The following is a 24,647-nucleotide window of genomic DNA, read 5'->3' as shown; positions in this document are numbered from 1 at the left end:
ACATATTAAGAGGCCTAAGTACAAATTGAAATTTAGTTTAGTATGAAACATGCGGTGATTTGACATAAGTTTGAAGTATGTAGTAATAGTAGTAATTACAGTATCTATGGCGATTGGTAACGAAGTATAATCCGGTAAAAATTCAAAGCGAAAGGTTGCATAAAACGTAATGAATTTCGGCCACTGACCTCTACTTCATACCACTGGACTGGCGGCTGTCAATGTACTTTTGTGCGTGTTTGATATTCGCCATTTTGGCGCTGCTGGCCATGTAGGGTGAGTCTGCGGTACTAAAACTAGTGTCGAGAACCTCAACAAACATCGATAGATGGTGGGAAACTATTTACTAAGAAAATTGTGTACCTACTTTATAATGTTGATTCTTGAAGTATAAATAACACGGAAAACGAACGAAATTAATTCTAAATGCAAAAATTCTTTAAAGTATTGTACGTTCCTTCGCAGCCATTTGCATTATACGTCAAAATTAGTTCTCTGGACGCTCGCGAGTGGCGCTTCAAAAAGGCACAAAAAATTGCTGTCAAACATAGGGAATGGTACAGCCTCTCCAGTGGTATTTAAACAGGTCAGTGATTGCGGCTATCTCCGTTGTTTACAAGAAATGGGAAAGGCAGAAGTACAGCCATCTATTAGCATGTTTCGATAATTATTGAACGCTATAAGCTAAAATTATTTACAACAAAAAAATTCTGAATTCATAATTAATAGTTTTCTGTGCCCTACCAACTTATCTTTAGAACGGCCAAAACTACTGACGCCATTTTGAAAACGTAACTTTGATGCTACAGGTAAATGTTACCTGATTATTATTTAATGAATTACTCTCGATATCGCTCTAAGTATAATAATATATTGAGTACCAGCTAACGACTGTGTCTCAATTTTATTTTAACTTGAATAATAAATAAGTTGATGTTTCCCGTTTATAATAGTGTTTTGTGGTCACTACTCAGTACAGCTGACGGTAGCGGCCATTTCTTATTGTATCGTGCTCGTAGTATTTATTAGGTACCTTCTGAACCTTAAATTGTTTTTAATATATTTTTAAACAAATCGTTTTTTCGTCGTTTGTTCTTTTATGTTAATTATTTAAATTCATTTATTATTTAATAATTGAGGATTTCTGTTATTTTGTGATGGATCCTATAGTTAGAACTTAATCAAACTCTCGTCAAACTATCCTCGAAGTATATCTTTTCCTATAAAAAAAATCATCAAAATTGGTAGGCGTATATTGAATTACTCGTCCATATGTCACACACATATTTAATGCAAATTTAAGACGTATATGGTTTTCTCGTGGATGCCATTGTCATAACTAGACTTAAATGCCATTGTCAGAATTGAAATGGGACCGGAACACAAGGGAAGCACCAGCTTTCAAATTTCAAAGGTTTTTTTAAATCAAAAATCACACTTATATTTCAAAGGCAAAAGTTTGTATGTTTATTTAATGGTTTGAGTGTTTATTTATTACTCCTTAATTTTTTTAAAATAAAATTATTTGGTAAACTGGTTATTAAATTGTTAAGTTCCCTGAAATAAATTAAATATTTTGTTAAAATTAGTCTTTTAGACTTACACATCTTTTCAATGGTATTTTTTGGCATATCTTTGACATGACAGCTTTAGTGTATGCATCAATTTGACTTATTATATTGAATTTCGAAAGAGATTTCAATAATTTTAATGGTAAAAAGTTATGACACACTTTTTGAACTTGATTTTCTAAGCGCTTAAATCCTTTAGCGGTGAAATATAAATTTTAATAAAATAATTAAATTTAAATTTTAATAAAAAATATAAAAATAATTATGGATTTCCGCAAAGTAACGCCTAATTCAATAAATTTAAACTTAGTGGGTATGTTAAATTCTTCACATCTCTCTCTTGCAACGGGCGCCAAGTCTCCTTCAATATCTTGTGTACGGGAAGGCTGAAAAAGATTAGCTTTTACAGATTTGCGGTGTAAATAAGTATCAATTATCATTAGGTAACGATACGTCGAAACGATAAAAGCCTTTGATTCGATCGAGACCTGGGCGGTGCTTCAGTTTCTCCAGAGGTGCCACACTGATTACCGACATATCGAAGCGTTGAAGTGTTTGTATAGAAACGCCACCATGTCAGTCCGTCTCCAGGATCAGATCTAGTAGCCTATCCGACTGCAGCGGGGAGTCAGACAAGGCGATGTCATATCGCCCAAGCTGTTCACCGCTGCGTTGGAAGATGTCTTTAAGCTTCTGGACTGGAACGGACTGGGCATCAACATCAACGGCGAATACATCACTCACCTTTGATTCGCAGACAATATCGTAATCATGGCAGAGACCATGGAAGACTTAAGCCATATGCTCGATGGCCTCAATACAGCTTCCCAAGGAGTAGGTCTCAAAATGAACACGGACAAGACGAAGATCGTGTCAAATGTCCATGTCGCACCTACTCCAATAACAATTGGGAACTATACGCTCGAAATTGTCGACGAGTACGTCTACCTCGGACAAACAGTCCAGTTAGGCAGGTACAATTTCGAGAAAGAGGTCACTCGTCGAAACCAACTCGGATAGGCATCGTTCGGGAAGCTCCGCTAAATCTTCTCGTCCCAAATACCGCAGTGTCTGAAGACGAAGGTGTTCAACCAGTGTGTGTTGCCAGTAATGACTTACGGTACGCAGACGTGGTCGCTAACTATGGGCTTTATCAGAAAGGTCATGGTCGCTCAGAGGGCAATGGAGAGGGCTATGCTCGGAGATTCCCTGCGAGATCAAATCAGAAATGAGGAGATCCGTACGAGAACCAAAGTAACCGACATAGTCCAAACGATTGAGAAACTGAAGTGGCAGTGGGCAGGGCACATAGTTCGAAGGACAGATGGCCGTTGGGGCAGTAAAGTACTCGAATGGCGACCACGTACCGGAAGACGCAGTGTTGGTATGCCCCCCACAAGATGGACCGACGATCTGGTCAAGATCGCCGGAATACGTTGGATGAGGGTAGCGCAGGACCGATCGTCGTGGAAATCTTCGGGGGAGGCTTTTGTCCAGCTGTGGACGTATTCCGGCTGATGATGAACGATACGTCTGTGATACCGTATAAATAGCACTAGTTTGTAATTATTCACGTTCTCGTAAGCCGTTCACATTCACCGGCTATGAATTTCTGTACACAAAATACAATATTGCTAATCATTGTTCTAATGTTCACTGGGCCTTTAAATAAAAGAGCGACTCTATAGTTTTCATTTCTAACTGTGTGCTGGTTGCGTTCCTTTATCTCTCTCATTCTGACAAGCGGGAGAGAAAGCGATGTGAATACGTGTCAGTAATTGTACCATATTTAATGAATAAATATTCAACGTTAACATATATTACTAAATTTTTAACGCTTCTTGCAAACCAATCACATTTAAATAAAATAAACTTACCGCTGATAAGTCACATCATCTTTTTTTTGCGTCGTTATCGTATTATTTAAACACTTTTTATAGCAGACTGAGGCTTGTTGTTTAACACAGTTGACACATGACTAATGAGAAAAGTGTGCTTATGTTGTTTTTAAAGCACACTTTTTACGTTACGCTATTAGACTGCGAATCATATGTCCATATGTATAAAGAAGACTGTGCAAACACCATCTACACCAACGATACAAAAGGTGCAAATCATCGATCAAGAAATTTTGAAAGCCGCTAGTGCGACTGCCAATTATTTTTTACAACTTGGAAATCAGATAATAGAAGAACATGACTATGCCAAAGAGTAATCTAAAAAAATCTTATTACTTACTTTTTATTTTGCATTTTCTTCTCTAATTTGCCGGGTTCAATGCTTTGAAATAAAGGTTCCTTATTAAATAGTTAGAAATTGTTTTCTTACCTTAAGGTGACTGAAAGTCGCTCTTCAGGTGATATTGCCTTACGAAATGAAGTGTCTTCATATTGTAGATTCCACAGATTGTAATAATTTGTCAAAAGTACCAATGGACATTCTGTAGTAATTAAAAAACTTATCAGCATGCTGCCGCACGTCATTGTACATTTTGCAAAAATATCCTTTTAAATGTCTTTGATCTGTTAATGGGTGCACCCAGTACCTATGGCGGCGCTGTTTTTGGTTTCTTTTTTCGTGTTTGAAAACCAAAGCCGCAACACATGCTGCTCGCCAGAAATCCATGGTGATACTGGAATAAAATTAAGCAAAACGCCAACCGCAGTGCGAGGTTGCAGGTTCACTGGGCCTTTAAATAAAAGAGCGACTCTATAGTTTTCATTTCTAACTGTGTGCTGGTTGCGTTCCTTTATCTCTCTCATTCTGACAAGCGGGAGAGAAAGCGATGTGAATACGTGTCAGTAATTGTACCATATTTAATGAATAAATATTCAACGTTAACATATATTACTAAATTTTTAACGCTTCTTGCAAACCAATCACATTTAAATAAAATAAACTTACCGCTGATAAGTCACATCATCTTTTTTTTGCGTCGTTATCGTATTATTTAAACACTTTTTATAGCAGACTGAGGCTTGTTGTTTAACACACTTGACACATGACTAAGGAGAAAAGTGTGCTTATGTTGTTTTTAGAGCACACTTTTGACGTTACGCTATTAGACTGCGAATCATATGTCCATATGTATAAAGAACGTCATTGTCTTATAAACGAAAACATTTATGGTTGCATGCTTCGTTAAATGATTCGATCAAGCCATCTCAAAAGCAGTACTTTTGAGAGTGCTCGATAGTGCGAAGTGTTGCTGTGTTAGAACATTCAAAGTTGAGTATTATGCCGCATAATGCATTTTAATTCATTTATTGGAAATCTACCAAGGTGAACATACGGATACATTCGATGTAATACGCATGTCCGAAGACAGACGAGGCATCAACACCACGGCAACCTGCTCCATGATTAATGTGGACTTTTGCAACATTAGGGGTATCCACTCCAATTTAAACGACGTTCATCGCCACCATGAAATAGCACAGCCGGCCTTGTGTTTCCTTACGGAGACGCAGATATCTCGACCTAGCGATACATCGTATTTAACGTACCCCGGGTACAGTTGAGTGTATTTTTTTTCTACATGCCGGGGTGTATATATTTGGGAGAGTATTTGTTGTCGCCGTCTCAGCAATTTTGAGGGCATGGACCTGTCTACTTTCTGGCTCCGTGTAGTATTGAGAACAGCGTTTGCATCTATCTGTGAGTGTTTTTCACAGATGTGGATAGCCAAATGCCGCCCTTTTTAGATTTTCTGCTGACTACACATCACGATAGTTACCAGGTCTCTGTCGACGCCCCTCTTGGAACCTCCGACCATCGCCTGGTCAGGAGTGTAATGCCTATCTAACGCCCACGTTGCAGACCACCAGCAACCCGCCGCGATTGGCACTGCAAGTCAGTAGATTGGTATACGTTGCGTTCCTTCTTTGCATCCTACCCTTGGGGCAAGGTATGTTTCCCTTTGGATGATCCCAGTATCTGCAGCATTGCAATAGCCGATGTGATACGTCTAAACGATATATCTAAACGATAAAAGCCTTTGATTCGATCGAGACCTGGGCGGTGCTTCAGTCTCTCCAGAGGTTCCACATTACCGAGATATCGAAGCGTTGAAGTGTTTGTATAGAAACGCCACTATGTGTCCGTCTCCAGGATCAGATCTCGTAGCCTATCTGACTGCAGCGGGGGGATCCCAGTATCATTGCAATAGCCGATGTGATACTACAGAGCAGGAATATTTTTATACCAAGCTCGGTAGTATCGATCACAGTCCTTGTTTGATGCGTCAGTTAGAGTAGCATCTGACTGCAAAACTTACTCACTGGGCACAACCTACAGGTCGTTGTCAACGGAACGTTAATTTCTATGCAGACGACAGCACTGGTGATGCAGTATACACGGGCCATGCAGGTCTATCTGGGGAAATCCTTGACCAGTGTGGGGAGGAACTTGTGTCTTCTATTGAATTCTCTCTTGAGAAGGTTGCGGAATTGGATAAATTGAACCTTGTCCAATTTAATCCCCAGAAGACTCAAGTTTACGCGTTTATCACTAAAAAACCCCTTTTGTCGTATCACTGCTCTTCGACAACACTAGCCTTAATGCCTCGCCTAGCATCGGAATACTGGGTCTCGAAATATCGAGCGATTGCCAATCCCGTGGCCATCTGGAGGGCAAAGCCATGTTGGATTCAAAGAAGGTGGGCGTCATAAATAGAGCACGGTAATACTTCAAGCTAGCCTGCATTCTAGCGCTCTACAAAGCGCAGTTCGGCCACATATGGAAGGATTGCACTCATCTCTGGTCTGGCGCATCAAGCTGATACTGAGAGCTTGATCCATTTGACCGAGTGCAATAAAGATCAGCTCGAATTGTCCCAGTGCTCTGTGAATGTTGTTTGTCTCTTTTACTCGAACCATATGCGTTGCGTTTCGAAACCTAAAATGATATGATTTTAGCGATTGTTTTGCGTAGAAAATACTAAAAATACTTTATAGCGTCAAATTATAAACCATTAACCCTTTTTTGTACTTATTAAATAATAGTAACATAAATAAATATATTTCTTTGAATTACAAATTAAATGTTTGCTTAGGTGTTTTCGTAAAAGTAACGAGTTATGAACGCACCTCCATTGATGTTTGTTTTGATAGGAGCACAGAGTACATTTTTTTTAATTCGTTCTTGCATATAGGCTCGGGCCCTTACTGCCTCGTCCTTAGTATTTTCATTTTTGGTATTTATTTTCAGTATTTTGTTTTACAAAAAAGTCCAATAAAGTATTCTCATCTCATATTTCATCAACTTTCCTTTTCTGTGTGTTTTCACTATTTTTTAAAAGTTGTTACAACACGATTCACTTTCCTCTAAGGAAGTAGCAACTTTTTTCGAATCGCTCACTGTGACACATAAGCTATCCAGTTTAGGTTGAAATATTACCTCATGGTACGAATGAATGAACGAACTAAGTCATTTTTCGATTCAACTCACATAATTTTTGACATTCAATTGACATCATTTTAGGTTGTCAAATAAATCGCAATGAGAGTTCATGGTAGGCCCGCAGGTAAGCTTGATTTTCCTTCCATAAAAAAATTGTATCTAAATATATAATGTGTACTTGAATTTTTAAATCTTATATATAAAATTCTCGTGTCACAATGTTCGTTCCCGTACTCCTCCGAAACGGCTTGACCGATTCTCATGAAATGTTGTGAGCATATTGAGTAAGTCTGAGAATCGGCCAACATCTATTTTTCATACCCCTAAGTAATAAGGGTTGTTCACCCTTAATTTTTTTTTTTAATTTTTGGACGAAATTTTTGTTTTTATTTTTTTATAATGTGGCATTAAAAAATACATACAACTTCAAATTTTCACCCATCTACGATCAACAATTTTGTATCGCGATTTTAATATCGGCAACACAACGTTTGCTGGGTCAGCTAGTATATTTCTAATATTCTATAGGAATCGTCAGCAGTTTTTTAACAAGAGAGCCCTAAGTCTCTAAAGTCTCATCTACCTCATCTAAAGACATCATAATAATAATAATTAATAAGCAAAAAGATTAGCTTTATTAGTAATTCAATATTTTGTATTCAAAATATAAAAAACCGGTTTGCGAGACGATTCGTAACGACTTTTTGAAAACTTCTTGCTGACGTGGATCAGATTTGATATCGATCTGTAATTCTTCAGCTGTGCTATTGCACAAGGGACTAGTTCCCTTTCTTATAGAATATAACGACCACATTTCACTTCCAGTTTGCAGTACTCTCTTGCACGCTTTGTTCGTCTTTTTTTTTAAGTCTATCATAAGAACAATCTTGCGATAGTTTGACGTTTGGTATGACGTGAGATTCAGAGAGAGGGGACTCGGGGCAGGGGGTTTTGCCGCGCTGATAAGTGTCGGGTGTAGGTCGTTTGATCACCATGAAATTATTTAGTTGTTCAACACATACCATACGTTTCTTACGCAAAAACTTGTGTTTATAACTATATAAAAATGTCGACAAATTCATTTGGATATCGCAGAACAATGGAAAATCAAAATAGCATTGTGCAACCACTGCTTACAGGTAGTTAGATTGAGCACATTCATATAACTTTTGCTCTAATTAATTAAAAAATTAGTTGCTACGGATATTTTTTTATTTTTAATTTAATCAGTGGCTGTTTAATCAGCATTATTATTATTATTATGCCTGCAATAATTCTTACTATCCTCTATCACTATTAGATTTTTCCATAAAATTTATTGTTTCAGACTTATACCAAATTACTATGGCTTATGCCTATTGGAAATCTGGTAAAGTAGATGATGTTGCTGTTTTTGATTTGTTTTTCCGAACAAATCCGTTTCATGGTGAATTTACAATTTTTGCTGGTTTGGAAGAATGCTTAAAGTTTTTGCATAATTTCAAATATTCAGAAACAGGTATATATTTTGAAAAAAAAAATTGAGTGTCGTAACTCTTAGATTCATTACAAAAGTAAAAATTGAAAACAGTTAATGCATGATTTCCTAAGTGTGTAAAATATGAAAGCTAGGTACTGTTTCAATATTGGTTAACTCTTTATTTGATTACAGATATAGACTATCTAAAGCAGACTTTACCTGCCACAATTGAACCAGAGTTCTTTGAATATTTAGAGGGATTGACATGTAAAGATATAGTTTTGAGTGCAGTAGAAGAAGGATCCGTTGTTTTTCCGAGGTAAGATATACATATTATTAACTCTTAGTTTATCAACATAAGATACTATTAATTTTTAACTTAAATAATTTAATTTAATCGTAATAAAATATAAACTACAATAATATCGATTCATAAAACATATTACTAAATTACCATATTCTAAATGAAAATTTAGATTCTGTCTGTCTGCCAACCACAGTGGCCTCAGTGACAGTAATATCAAGAATCACACTGCAATCAGCAAACAATATATTATTTCTATAAACTAAAATATATTTAAATAAATGATTTAATCCAATTAAAACAAAATATTCCAAGGAGAAAAATTAAAAAAAAATATATGGACTTAAATAAACTATATGGATTTAAAAAAAATATAATAGGTCAACTTGACATATAACAGGCTCCCTGAACTAAGTTTCCAAAATATCATTGAACTGTTGAATGGTATGTAAAAATTATTATTGTCTACATAATATATTAAAAAATAAATTACATATTTACCTCTAGGCTGAAATACTTAATAATTATTTATTTCTTCATCATTTCTGATATATTTCTTCATGATATCTGCTTTTTCTATTATTTTACTGTCAAAACAGAATGGAATCTATAGTAAAATTGTATGTATGGTACTTGTTTATTAATAATTTAAAAAAAAATTAACTTTCTATGTATTCAAGTAAATATATAATGTCTTTTTGTAAGGCCAAACAAATAATAATTATTGTCTGTTTGTATTTATGATTACTTGATATGAATTATTAATGTGTAATGTGTGAATTAATAGTGTTATTTTATATGTGACTAGCTGACCTGGCAAATGTTGTTTTGCCATATAAACTATAATATAGGCAGTATTTTATAAGTAATAAAATATTGCCTATATTATAGCCTGTACATCATTTTGTTCTATTGTCAATAGTTTTTGCAGCACACGCAAAAATAGGTTTTCGATTTTACACCTTGTGTTACAAAATAACAATTTTATTACGGATCCCTAATTTTGAAAAAAAAAAAACATAGCCTATAGCCTTCCTCGATAAATGGACAACCCAACACTGAAAGAATCATTCAAATCGGACTAGTAGTACCAGAGATTAGCGCGTTCAAACAAACAAACAAACTAACACTGCAGCTTTATAATATTAGTATAGATATGACACACATAATATTTAGTGTCTGTTTCATAACAATTGATTCACAAAAAAAAGTTAATTGAAATAACATGCTGAAATCTATGTGGATAAAATTGGAGGCACCTGTTTCATGTCCTTTGTAACAAATAAATTCCTTTAGGATCACTACCATATATAAATTTTAAACCCCATTATCTGCAATTATTATTGTTGCATTAGTCAGTTTGATTTTGTTGTCAATCTTATTTAATAAAAAAAAGTAAATCATCATAAAAATTAGTCTGAGATGTAAGTGCCATGTTAGCAAGTTAACATTAATCAATTAATGACTTTTTGTTTTTATTTAATTATTATAATAAATAATTTATGTCCAAGTGACATATGATATATTTACTGTACATGAGAGCACTCCGTTCTTCCATTGCGTCGCCATTTGCCACAGCAGGATGTCCAGCTGATGGTAATAAATAATGATGTCACTAAGACAGTGGCCTTATCTTCTTTTGCCAGAGGAGTGAAAGATTGTGGACTTAGTATTATTAGTAGTAGAAGACTTATTAGTAGTATTCTTCTACACACCATTCTAGTGAAATTACTGGGCAAATGAAACTTAACATCTATATCTCAAGGTGAGTGCAGTTGTCGTGCCACTCAGAATTTTTGGGGTATTTTCAAGAATCTTGTGCTGCCCCTGCATTGTAATGGGCAGGGTGTATCAGTTGAACGTCCTGCTCGTCTCATCCCTTATTATCATAAAAAATAAAAAAAATGTGTCCCTGCGAGTCAAGGAAGATCTTTCATTTGTTGCTCTTCATTGTATGTGGATGAGGCCTAACAACACATTAATATGACAAGGTTCAGCACTTGTTCTAAAGCGAGAGGCTATGCTGCTAAAATAAGAACATGGCATATTATACTAGTTTAATAAATATATTTCAAATACAAGTCTGGTTTGCATATTGAAGCTTGCACACTATAATGCAAAATGTAACGCTATTATTAACCTAGTTTTTAAGAACTTCTGTAAAAGGAACAATTTTTTTTTAAATTTCAAGGCGCCACTCAATTCATAATAATATAGCGGCAACAGTAAAACTCACTGTGTCCATAATTGTAACTATTGTGTTATTAAAGATAACCACAGCCTTTGGCGGGGTTGTAGCATATTAGCTGTTATAGTTAAGGTATAAGTCCAATTTAACTTAAACAGTAACACTGAGTTTAACATATATGCACCATCATATTCCTTGGCATACTTAAAGTAAAAAAGGGAAATATCAAGTCAGTATTGAATATTTATTTAAAACTTTTGACAGGTCGCTATTTAGCTATTTAACATTTACAATAGCTTTAACCGGCGAATATTGGACGGTAACGGTGAACAGTTAACGTTTTGACATCACCTTAAAATTGTCAAATGGTGCAACATATTTATTGCTTAGCCGGTACTTTAACATGTTTGCTATTGCTAGTTGTTAGTTGATGCAACCCAGCCTTAGTAGAATATAGTTCCCTGTAATTACTATCGAAGCCTAATGAGAGAAGCCTAATCTAAATATGACGCTACTTCACTGATTACTATCGCAGTGATTTATGATTGATTGTATTAAATTAGATGTGACACCAGTATATTGTCAGTTTGTAGAACCGTTTAAAAATAACCAGTTTAAATATAAAGGCGTACTACGCATTAGTCAGCCGCGATTGATTCCAACGTATGATGCAGGTACTTGCACGGTCGTAAACAAACAATACATAATTGGTTATGCAATTATACCGCATATAACTCATTAAAAACGTAATTATAATATACAAGGCTGAGGCTACTTGCCTTCGCTTCTTGGCTCAGTCTTTTAATCTATCTGTGACTCGAGTTACAGCTCAACATTTCCCATAGAGTTACATTGAAAATGAGGTTTGGTTACCAGGCATGCATACAAGGTCAGGAGACACGTCAGCGGGTCGTCACTATAGATAGTCCGACAACTTGGTGGCGAGCGGGTTACGGCACTCTCACGTGTTGCCCTGCCCCGCAACACCACGCCCTGATGACTGTCCACTACTTTTGCTAGATGCCGCTCCAATGTTTGGTTAAACCTCTCCACCATCCCGTCCGACAGTGGATGATATGGCGTAGTTCTAGTTCTGACTCGAAAGTGTAAAGAAGTAGAAGAAGAAAAGAAGAAGTAGTGAAAAGTGGAAGTGTTCCAAGAAGAAGAAGATAGAAGAGACTTAGTGTTCGGTGCGGTGTGACGCGTTGAAAGTACCGCCGCCCACAAGAAGAACAGCGGCAGACCGGCGAAGTGCAAGTTCAGAAAAAGTGAACCCCAAATAAAGACTCGTTCCTATAAGCGGAGTATTATTTTCAATCCCTGACCCACTCTCGTGTAAATTGGTGCGCTACCCGCTGACATCTTATTACTCCGTCCCCACCACCGTCTGTCACCCCGTGGGACGGTCGCGCACCAAGTGGTCGTACTATCTATACTCTATAGTCACGACCCGCTGGCCCCTGCGTATCTCCTGCGCTTGTATGCCTGGCTGGTAACCAAACCTCATTTTCAATGTGAAATGTTTAGGAACCCAATGGACCACCATCAAGACCATTCCAACGACATATTATGGGGGTCTGTAGCTATTGTGTTTGCTGAGTAATAAAATTTCTAAGGCCCCCTTTTTGCTTTATATGAGTAGTTAACCAATTAATAAGGATACTTACTCTTTTTATGCACTTTTTATTATGTGTTTAATATAAAATCTTCGGGGTCAAAAATATAATTTGTGTTTTTTAAGCTCTTCGAGCTGGTAAAAGTTTAATAAAACACATTTTTTTTTCAAACGGCAATAACTTTTGAATTAAATTTTTCGAGCCTCATTAAGAATCTTTGAGTATCAATTGATACGAGTCTAACTCAGAATTTCGAAGTTCATTCGAAAAAACACTTTTTTTCTTCAATGATAAGTCACGAATAAATCAACCGATTTTGACCGGCTTAGTGGCGATCGACGTGGTTTTTGATGGTAAGAGCTGATTAGTTTTTGGAATCGATCGGTAAAGCAGTTTAAAATTTATTTAAAAAAAAACACATGAAATAGTTTTTTTGTAATTTTTTTGAGATTTCTTAAAGTTTACCTGTCTGAATTGTATTGAACTTCTAAGTTTGGTCAAGCCCTTTCGAATGGCACAAACCGTGATGTAATCGGTCGAGCCGTTCAAAAGTTATAAGACGGTTACATACACACGCACACACACACATACATACAGACGATGAGACACCATCGCGGGAATAGTCAGGGATGCTTCCTAGAACCTTAAAACGTCGAGATCTGATGAAAACTCGATTTTCGAAAAACGGGGTTAAACCAATAACCGAATTTTCGAACATTTTCAATTTTCTTAACGGAAAGTTGAAAGTACAAATCTTCGGCCAGAAAAATATGATGTATATCGTGCATAGAAATATCATACGAGCTAATTCCTTGCGAGACTACTATCGCGTGTGAATACAAAAATTACAAGTGTATTTAACGCTTGGGACGCTCAGGATATTGATAGTATAGTGCAAAACGACAGCAATAAATAAATAAAAAAATCTGATAGTGAAAAATAAACCCCATGTATGTATGTATTTTATTTTAAAAACCAACAGTTTAGTTAAGAAAAGTCTTACTGGTGGAAATATGTAACGGAGAAGTTTCCGCAGTAAAATACACAGAAGATAGTCTTTATGTATTCCAGCAAAATGCAAAAACTTCCGATAGATTTAAGTCATTAATATTACAATGGATCAGGGCAACATGTAGACCAGGGGTGCTCAAGCTTGAACTGCTGGCGATCTACCTCAAAATTGTTAGACTACGATCGATCGACTCTGAGAGGCTTCAAGTATGTGTAATGATGGATTGTCGTCTAGGTATAGTGTCACGATGACATAGATATTAGTTTTGCGCAAAATATGAATTTTTTTAGTCAAGTGTAGGTGCTCTTAAATGTCAATGAAAAAACTCAATTATTATTCTAAAATGAGAGTTTTTTTGGTTCTTACAAAACAAACGCGTTCTAAATTTCTAAGCTTAACTAAAGAGTGACTTTGTATGTTGAAGCGTGACACTGCATGCCCTGAGCATACTTTTCATAAGATGGTACGTAATTACTGATTTTAGTTTATTATACCGGATTTTTTTCTCGAGATCGACTCAAAAAGCACTCGCGATCGACCTGTCGATCCCAATCGACCGTTTGAGCACCCCTGATGTAACTAAACTAAACAATATTATCATGCTAGATGCAACCATAGTATTTTTTGATGGTTAAAGACGAGGTTGCGGGCAGCGGCCAGTTCATAACAAAAACCATCCTCGCATTATTATCACCACAATAAATCACTGATACTACAGGTTTATGGCATTATGATATTAAAAATTGATCCTTGCGGCTAAAAATTTTTTCACATGAATATATTTAAAACTTATTTGTTTCCAATACATTTAGCAATATTAGTCTTAAAAGACAATAAAGAGCAATATATCTACAATATACCTCGTGTAATCTCCTTCAGATAGATCTCTTTTGTAATTTCTTTGAAGATTCAGAAGAGATTCCGCAGCGGCGATCAACGCTTTGTAATAGCCTAAACCAGGGGTGGGACAGACGCCTTAAAGAAAGAGACGTTTTCAGAAGACTGTAGTGCCATCTGTTAGTTGGCCCGAAAATGAAAGCCTTGTCAGCTGTCACTCGCTTTGAAACCTTTCAACTTTTCTTTATTTGTGTCACTGCCTACTGGTCATAAAATGGCGGCTACTTCTAGCGTATGCGCATGTATGTAGCTCTCGTGTTCCATTTTGCTTAATTACACTACTAAATCCATCTTTTATGTTCTATGTTGTGACAAAACTGAATAACTAACTCTACGCGCAATTATTTAATTGCGTCACAACATTAAAAATGAATTTCATTATTTGGAGTTTTATATATAGTTATTTTCGGGGCCAATCTCTAGATGGCGCTAGTTTTCAAATAGCTCATAATGCGTAGAGAGGGCTCTCTTTTCCCTATATATTATTATACTCTTTGGCCTAAACATATGATCGAATTTGGTGGTAAGCGGACCATATTCAATGGTATACATTCGCATTGTCCATGGCACAAAATTATTATTACGACGCCGGACCAATAGGTGCGAGGCGGCCACCGGACCGTTCGATGGTCCGACCATGTGCGCTATAAGATCACAACATTCCTTTATTCTCTACACGTTATAGCTCTGCAAGTTACAAGAAGTCTTCGCAACAGACCAGTTTCCAAACATTAATATTAATTATCTGCAAAAGTATTGTACACTTTTATTAATTTCGTTGAATATTTCAGAGTGCCCTTGTTGAGAGTTGAAGGCCCGCTGATAATAGCGCAGTTACTAGAGACGATTCTCTTGACCCTCGTCAACTTCGCAAGGTAAGCCACTTATGAAAATTCTGTAGTTTGGCTGTGCTAAGTAGGTATTATTAAGCTTTTACTGTTAATCAATTCAAATTCAAATATGTTTATTTAAACTAGGAGTTACTAAGTCAGTCACTTATTACGTGACCTGAGAAGAACGGGTGCAAGAACAAAATTATTAATTCAGGGTGATTGCGCCATTCCCGAAATGTGGTATCTTTAAGAAAGTCATATTTTATATTATAGTATTTATACTATAATATAAAATATGACTTTATACGGTAAATATGAAGTTATACGGTAAAGGTATACCTTTACCACATAAACGTTTTTTACAATATCTTTAAATTTCGTAACACACTTGTTTTGTACATTTTCTGGGATCATGTTGAAAATGGAATATACATCCCCAACAAAGGACTTACCAAACCGACTTTACCGAGTAGTAGGCCTTAAAAAGTTTGTTTGTTCCTAATGTTAAAATTGTAATTATACGTTACTAGATTATCTTATGTTCCTATGTACATAATAGATAGCATAGCTGATACCCAGCAACTTCGTCTGCGTACACACAGGACGAAAGAAAAAATAAAAGAACACTCATAACATAATACGCTGTGGCAACACTTTTTGTAAATAGTTATGCGTTCTGCAAAGCCATTAATACTTTTAGCATCACACGCGATGTAAAAAATATTTCAGGTAATTTTTTTTACACCTCGGGTTACATTATTGGGTTTTTAGTAAGGATCCTTAATTTAAAAAAAATATATAATATAGGGCTTAGTGTAGCTTTCCAACAGTGAAAGAATTTCAAATCGGTTCAGTAGCTTCGGAGCCTATTCAATGCAAACAAACAAACAAACAATCAAATCTTTCCTCTTTATAATATTAGAATAGATTGTTTAGATTATCAACAATATATTGAGAGGCAACAGTTAAAATGTTTATTTCTCTCAATTCTCATCATCTCTTTTCGATTCTTTAGTTTAGGACCTAGGCTATTAATAGCGCGAATAACCCTCTTCTGCAGCACAAAGCTGGTAGCTGCACTGCCCCATAACGTTATACCATAAGACATGAAATGACTGAATGAAAATCTAAAACTAAAGGATACAAGTCGCTCCGTATGTGCCACTTTATCAATTATATTAACCTCAGATGCTGCAGAACTAAGTCTATTAGCCAATCCTTCAAAATGGGTGTCCTATTTCAAATTTGCAATCAAGAGTATAGCAGCATATAATACCAAGAAATATAGCAGAGGTATGCAATTTAAAGTGATGCTATTTGAGAAGGATGAAAGTTTAACTGAGTGTAATATTGCGATTAAAGATGAGAGAGTAGAACAAGTTACAGAATTTGTATATATGGATGGAATGATTACAAGAGATGGAAGATATGAAGGAGATATTGAAAGGAGAGTGACTCTGGGAAACTGGGTGTATGTTGCGCTGCATGTCTTTATGAACGGCCAGACTGTGCCAAAAGAGGAGCGAATTCGCGCCATAATGCTTGTCGCCACGTTATGTACGTGACAGTTGAGTATGTAAGAAGAAGCATAAATGCAGAATTAACGCAGTTGAGATGCGATCACTGACGTAGTATGTGAGGGTGAGAATGATTGATAAAATTCCGAATGCGGTAATACGAGCGTGCTGTGGTTTGAAAGAAGATGTTGTGGCAAGGATTGAGAAAGGAATGACACGTGGAGCGAATGAGTGAAGAAATAATAATTAATCAAATAATTGTCAAATCGGTTGCGCGAGACCATAACACGTCGACAAAATTTGAAAAAAGTAAAGGTCCGAAGCACCCGGGACCGGCGAGCATGAATGAAAGATTAATGTATGTAGAGGAAGCGCGTGAGGTTTGTAAGGATAGAAGCTAGTGGCGTTCTGTTGCCTCTGCCTACCCCGACGTGAAAAAGGGTTGAGTGTGTGCGTGCGTAAATATGGCAGCTTCGACTGGTTTTTTTTTTAAATAATATTACTTTATATTGGACGGGCGGGGACCTCTGCGCTTCTAAAATGCATCCTCATTAGGACACTTTCGAGTTATGTGATGTGCGTATCTCGTTACTCGAAAGTGTAGTAATTGGTACATATTATCTACTCATGTTTAATAATATTGAGTATAATTGGATACAATGTAAGATTAATTTGAATACAACTACCTGCTCGTATCAGCTCTCGGATAAGCTATCACATGTAGCACGCTTGACTGTCCAAATCAATTACACCTGTGATAGCCAATCCAGCGAGACAAGATAAAAACGTAAACAATTTAATGAAAGAAGAACATGTTTTGTCACTTTCTCTCACATGTGATTGCTGGTGATTGTCTCTGTTTTGCTTTGCAGCCTATATCTCGTTTGTATGACCTTTTCTTATCATCGTTAATGATTATGAGACTATTAGTTTAATAATTAAGAATAGAATTGAACTCAGTTAGCATTTAATATTTAATCTTAATTTTTTTTTTTATAAAATTATAATTTAGTGAGATTTCAGGCCTACATTTACCAACTGAGGTCTAATAGGATTTTGACCCATAGTCACGAATACTAAAAAAACGAGCAAATTAGCTAATGCTGTTGATATTATATAAGGTCTTTCAGTTAAAGTATTTAATATTCTGAGATAATACATACATTGTACTGAATATAATAAATATACCAAACACAATATGCAGGCTTTTACAAGAGTAACAGTCACTAAGCTTCTTAAATATCTGCCTAAATCGATAGGTGAAGTCAAGCCAACATTTTAGCTCTTCACTATCGAAAGCAGATATGACTTCTAGGACCCCCGCTTACGAATTGTGGAACCCCTTTTTCAGGAGAACGTAGACCCTCGTATAGTCTTCCGCTTCCCTGCTTCCCCTGCGGCAACACTTACACGGAATTAATGATCTAAATAATCCCACACTAACAAATGGCCCACGCTCTCAGGCTTCTAGCATTAGTTTAGTAGTGCTACCTATATTGTGAATTTCCGTAGTAGCATATTATCAAATCCAATTTTGATTAAAAATCTTTGATTTTGATATGGCGTTTCTTTTTAATAAAATGCGTAGTAGATCTACATCAAATGTCCGGATAGTTCTTTTAATTCATGATGATAAGTATAACATTAGATCCACCACTATACTAAAGTGATACGTTACTGAGTTATATTGTCATAAATACGGCTGATTCAGACTCTTCCGACGCATCATCTTTCTCTGATACAGACTGCAGCGATTAGAATAGGGAATCCACAATCTTAAAAATACAGAGATGGTTACACACACTCACAGACATGGAAGCTATTGTTAAAGTGATAGCTTAGTATTCATATAATTTTAATACTTTGTAACATGATTAATCTGATACTCACACTCACACACACACACACATACGGAGTGCACTTTTTGACCTTTTGGTTCATATTGTTAACCATAGAATGTAAATTGGTTGCCTACAGGACAGGCTACGCCTAGTGTAGGGACCAAATATGATGTAATATTATGTGATAAAGTGTCTGTATATAATAAATATATAAATAAAATAAATAATTCTTCTGTACGTGTGCTGACAGTGAACTCTTCCTAAACGGCTGGACCAATTTAAATGAAATTTTCTGTGTGTATTCAAGTGGGTTCGAGGATGGTTTAGATTCACAATTGAACTACCTCCTAAATGGCTGGACCGATTTTTCAAATTTAACACATGTGTAGGTACAGTACAACGTCTGTCAGGTCCGCTAGTTTTATAGAATTAATTCAAATAAAATGTTTTGAAGCCCTGAAACTTTGTTTACATTCTTTATCTCCTCTCGTTGGCCTTACTGTAGTTGGTCCTATGGCGTTTGATTCGAAAATGAAAATTAAATACTTAAATTTTTTCAGTCTAATGGCGACAAATGCGGCCAGATACAGAATGGTTGCAGGGAAAAGTGTTTCCTTGTTAGAGTTTGGACTACGTAGAGCTCAAGGTCCCGATGGAGGACTGTCGGCTTCCAAGTACGCGTATGTAGGTATGTTGAACTAATTAAATAATTTACCAACAGGGTGAATCTTTAGGTTGGCGTGGATGATCAAAACTATAAAAAAATAGCGAACTCTACACAAACGAGTATGGTGCCGATTTTGATCAAAACTAATAATTCATTTATTTGACAAATGAAAGGCGGGTTGTCTGCAAGTTTTACCAGTGGGAGGCTCCTTTGCACAGGAAGCCGGCTAGTTTATGGGTACCAAAACGGCGCCTATTTCTGCCGTGAAGCAGAAATGTAGCATTCATTCAAGAATATTAAAAAATCCAAAAATTCTGAGCGCCCTTCATTTCTATCGCTATAAAATAATCACAATCTAGTCCCGGCAATGTCTGTTTCGCAACCCATGTCCGAATTTACCGCAAAGTTAATCCTATATTGTCCTCCCATTTAGTTACGTATAGAATAGATATCTATTTATTTACCATAATATATTGCAACAAGACTTGGTAAATACACATTACGAAGTTACATCAGTCTTATGGTAGTATTATTTAGGTATAATATTCAAACACTTCCGACAAAGTCAAGGCTGTTAGGTGTTGCTTACTTAAATTATGAAGAACTATTACAATATTGAATTAGTTAACAGTATTCGAACAAGGTCAAAGTGTAATTTATTGAAGAAGTATTGTGGCTCTTCATTACCTACTGTATTATTGATTGTATTAGCGTCTGGCTGCGGCTTGTGTTGCTGTGAAATAATCCCTCGTGGTGCCAGGCACCGAGTTTCCCTTATGACTCGCTTCGCTATCAGATCTATAGCAACTTTTCCAAGTAACTATCGAAAAGTTTTAATTTACTTCAGTCATGCAATCACAATACTTGGCACTACCTACTTATTAAAACGTTCGGGAGTTCAATAAAAAGTGAAAATGAGTTTGACGCTTTTCGATTTTTGGAATATCTTTTTAGGGTTTCGTATCTCATAACCTCAGTAGTTAGACAACTGAAATTTAGATGAATGAAGTTATTGGCAATCAATCGATCTAATCTTTTTTAAATCTTCTTGCGTCAGTTATTTTTTTTTTGCGTAAAGGGGTACTAAGACAACTGAAATTTTGATAGAGCTCACAAATGAATGAAGTCATTGGCGAGCTATCCACAAATTCATCGATCTAATCTAGTTTCAATCTTCTTGCGTCAGTAAACTTTTTTTTTGCATAAAGGGGTAAAAAGACAGCTGAATTTTAAACAGAGCTCACAGATGAATGAAGTCATTGGCGAGCTATTGGCAGGTTAATCGATCTAAACTTTTTTCAATCTTATTGCGTCAGTAAACTTTTTTTTTGCGTAAAGGGAAGGGGTAAAATAACCTTATTAAATTTAACATCCAGAAGACTCATGTTTGCGCGTTAATCACTAACAAATCCCCATTTGTTATATCACCACTCTCCGCAATATTCCCCTAATGCCACTTCTAGTAATATGGGTAACTCTGGGTCTCGAAACGTCGAGCATTTTTTCGATTGCATTTTAAAGGCCTTGCCAAATTAGCTTCGAAGAAACTGTGGGTCATTGAAGAGCAAGAAACCAAATGAAGTCGGCTCATATTCTAGCGTTTTCATCTCTGGTCTAGTGAACCGAAGGAAATTAAATTATTAATTTTGTTTCCTTCGGGTAACTTACAATGTGGCGAATCTGATTTGCTGTCGATGGCTACCAGGGGCGTGCATATCTTATAGACAATTAGGCAGTGCTTACCTCGTTATAAACCTAAATAAATATAGTGTTAAAGTAAAATTTGGTTTCGTTATTTTATAACCAAACTTCTATTGAACCCCCACTTATAAATTTTTCCCTAAATACCTACGGTAGGCAATCTCCAGGCTCAACTACGACTAGTAGATAAATACAGTGCCTACCTTGCTAGAAAACCATTGCACTCCCCTGATGGCTACGAACAATGGATTGGCGACTGTCTGACGTCGGAAGGTTCTTAACCTCGAGAGCTTCTAGAAATGTTTGGATTGTTCATCTACACTAACAATCTGGCAGCGTTATCAAATATGATGGCGGCTCTGATTATAATGATAAAACATGTGGTACACAAATAATGCTGCCTTGTGGTTCTGAAATATATGTTTTATCGTAACGATGACAATACGTCTTTTAGTAATAATTCTCTTACATAATAATCTATTTCTAATGGTACCCTGATAAGTCGCAATTTATCTTCTCGGTGGTGGTCGGTGTCTAATGGTTGCGAGCTAGACGCGAGGCTCTGATTATAATTTCTATTATGTGACTTTCACTAATTTCTGATATATATATTTTAACTTTGACCGGCACTGAATTTAACTGAGAATAAATTGAATCCGATTGCACGTCCTGACTTGCTTGGGAGAGATTTTTTTTATGGAAATTAGGGACGAGACGAGCAGGACGTTCAGCTGATGGTAAATGATACGCCCTGCCCATTACAATGCAGTGCCGCTCAGGATTCTTGAAAATCCCAAAAAATTCTGAGCGGCACTACAACTGCGCTCTCGTCACCTTGAGACATAAGATGTTAAGTCTTTCACTAGCTACGGCGCCCTTCAGACCGAAACACAGTAATTCTTACACATTACTGCTTCACGGCAGAAATAGGCGCCGTTGTGGTACCCATAACCTAGCCGGCATCCTGTGCAAAGGAGCCTCCCACTGGTGAAAGAGATGAGAAGTAGTTAAAAATCTCATTAGGAGGTATAGCGATGCAATTGGCCGGTGGTGGTTTAGAAAATCTGTATTGAGTTACCATAGAGTAAATGCATGTGAATTTGCGTGAACTGTCTCTCTTACTTAACCATATAAACTCTGTCGTTTCATAGCTTTCTTTCACTGTAGTTCTTTATGTTACCCGACTTAATAAGACCATAAATAATTCCATTATTTTCTTGGTTCATTAGTTACTCCATTTCCCGTTCTTTACCTAACAATCCTGGCATATTTTGGTGCATCAGGCTTGTACAATGTGTACTTGTACATTTATATTGCTAGAGGAGTCCCCTATTGTCTTATTGACTAATTTAAATAATTTGTAACATATTCCAAATCAGAAATTTAACTATAAAATTGCTCAATAGACGAAGTATTAATCAAATTATTACTTTGCTCAATAGGAGCCGAGTCCAACAATAGAAGCAGTGCTATTCAACTTACGAACCTGCTCAATAGAAGCAGGGGACTGGGTTGCCAAATAGTTAGTTGGCTGTGTTATCTATACTAATATTATAAAGCTGCAGTGTTTGTTTGTTTGTTTGAACGCGCTAATCTCTGGTACTACTGGTCCGATTTGAATGATTCTTTCAGTGTTGGGTAGTCTATTTATCGAGGAAGGCTATAGGCTATGTTTTTTTTTTTCAAAATTAGGGATCCGTAATAAAATTGCTATTTTGTAACACAAGGTGTAAAATCGAAAACCTATTTTTGCGTGCGCTGCAAAAAATATTGACAATAGAAGAAAATGATGTACAGGCTATAATATAATATAGGCAATATTTTATTACTTATAAAACTATCGCGTGAATTATACTTTATATGGCAAAACAACGTTTGCCGGGTCAGCTATTAGTAATATAAAATTATTATAGTGTTTTAAATCCCCATAGTTAAAAAATGATAATCTAAACCTGTTTAAATTTCAGGAGGATTCGACGGAACAAGCAATGTATTAGCTGGGAAAATGTTTAATATTCCCGTGAAGGGAACGCACGCACATTCGTACGTGACGTCATTCAGCACCTTGGATGAGATTAAGTGCGTTACCTTGAGACACGCGGACACACAAGCCAAATGCAACCTGCTAGAGCTGGCCTTAGAATGGCGGACACGCCTCTCGTCTATCCTAGACGTGTCGCCGGAAGAAGCGAGTGATGGCGAGCTAGCCGCTCTGACGTCATATGCGATCGCTTTCCCCTCTGGGTTTATGGCGCTAGTGGACACGTACGATGTGAAGAGGTATAACTTTAAAGGCTTACGGTCCCGACCCAGACATCAGCATATGAATGGGCATTCCGGCTACAATAGCAACTGTGAAACCAATGGTCTTAATATGCAACCACCGGCTATTCGTACTAGACGTGGATATAGCACGGTCGAACGCACACTGAGGTAAACATGCAAGAATCGTTTTGACGTTGCTGTTATACAATTATAATAACATTGTTTGTCATCGATCCGTGTGAGGGCTTGTGGGTTCGTTAAAAGTTGCATTGGTACGGGCACTTTCATACATTTCATGGTACAGGGGGCATGACTCACGTTTCAGGTGGTGCAGCACTCTGCCGACCAATGAGAGCTAAGCGCCGTCTATATCTAGTTCAAACTGCAAACTCCGTGAACCGTACACAGACTGCGTTCCACCTTATCTAGTAAATAAATGGGCACATGTCCGAGGACTCTTCATTTTGCTTCAGTGTGACGTATTGTCCTGAGAGTAACGGACATTCATTGGGCACAGTTGCATTGTAGGGATCGCACATATTTACATACCGCATGTGTCAGTACTGTTGAGTTATATGTTATCATAATAGTGTATGGATTAGTTGATTTTTTGTGGCCTTGGTTATCAAACAAATTTGACTTATCATTACACGCACTATCAATATTTTTATCACTACTAACCTACATCTTAACTTACTCTAGAGACGAATAAGTTTTATAACATAATAATTATATTAATATTAATTTATCGCATGACTGTGACGTCAGTGTAGATTGTTTTCTATAAACAAACTTACATTGTAACTAGAATCTTTATAATTATATAAGGAACGAATAGAAGTTTGATGGGATACCAGATATTTAACCCTTTGCCGTTTTAGTGCTTATTCATATAAGGACAATTCATGTTCTTTTTTTCGTATTATTTTTCACAATTCGTGTTCTTTTTTCGTATAATTTTTCACAATTCGTGATTTATTGTAATGGTGGCAATGATTTTCAAATGGACGTTTTGGTACGTTCACCAGGCGTAAAGAAATGACGACTTAAATGATATTTTAAAAATCACATTCTTCAATAAACAATTTCGGTGAAGTATATATTATACTTCATTAGTTCGTCCAACACTTGAACTCTAAAACCTGAACCAAGTGTGAAATGATTCGAATATTGTACCGAATCTACATTGACGGTTCCTGTGTGTGTATCAGCCCTTACGCCGCAATGGTTTCGTGAGATTCGACTGCAATCACGAAGTATATATTATGTTCCATAGCAAGTTCTAATCGATGGTTTTTATAAGCTATTTCGGTATATCTTGTGTTGCTAAAATATTTATTTATACTGAATAGATACCGGATATCCATATCATATAT

At 36.4% G+C, this 24,647-nt stretch overlaps 1 protein-coding gene across 1 annotated transcript in view; it reads left to right on the top strand.

Moving 5' to 3' along the window:
- Positions 1-7,907: 7,907 nt before the first annotated feature.
- Positions 7,908-24,647, top strand: part of LOC126976777 (nicotinate phosphoribosyltransferase) — a 31,027-nt gene continuing 14,287 nt past the window's right edge. Inside the window, exons 1-6 of the mRNA XM_050825364.1 lie at positions 7,908-8,110; positions 8,299-8,469; positions 8,623-8,749; positions 15,239-15,322; positions 19,199-19,326; positions 22,974-23,286. Coding sequence (XP_050681321.1) covers positions 8,038-8,110; positions 8,299-8,469; positions 8,623-8,749; positions 15,239-15,322; positions 19,199-19,326; positions 22,974-23,286 — 896 coding nt within the window. The 5' untranslated portion in view covers positions 7,908-8,037. The remainder of the gene's footprint in view (positions 8,111-8,298; positions 8,470-8,622; positions 8,750-15,238; positions 15,323-19,198; positions 19,327-22,973; positions 23,287-24,647) is intronic.

The sequence above is a fragment of the Leptidea sinapis genome, chromosome 42 (assembly GCF_905404315.1).
Source record: "Leptidea sinapis chromosome 42, ilLepSina1.1, whole genome shotgun sequence".
Classification (NCBI taxonomy): Eukaryota; Metazoa; Arthropoda; class Insecta; order Lepidoptera; family Pieridae; genus Leptidea; species Leptidea sinapis.
The sequence above is the reverse complement of the archived record's forward strand: the minus strand, read 5'-3'. Positions and strand labels throughout refer to the sequence as shown.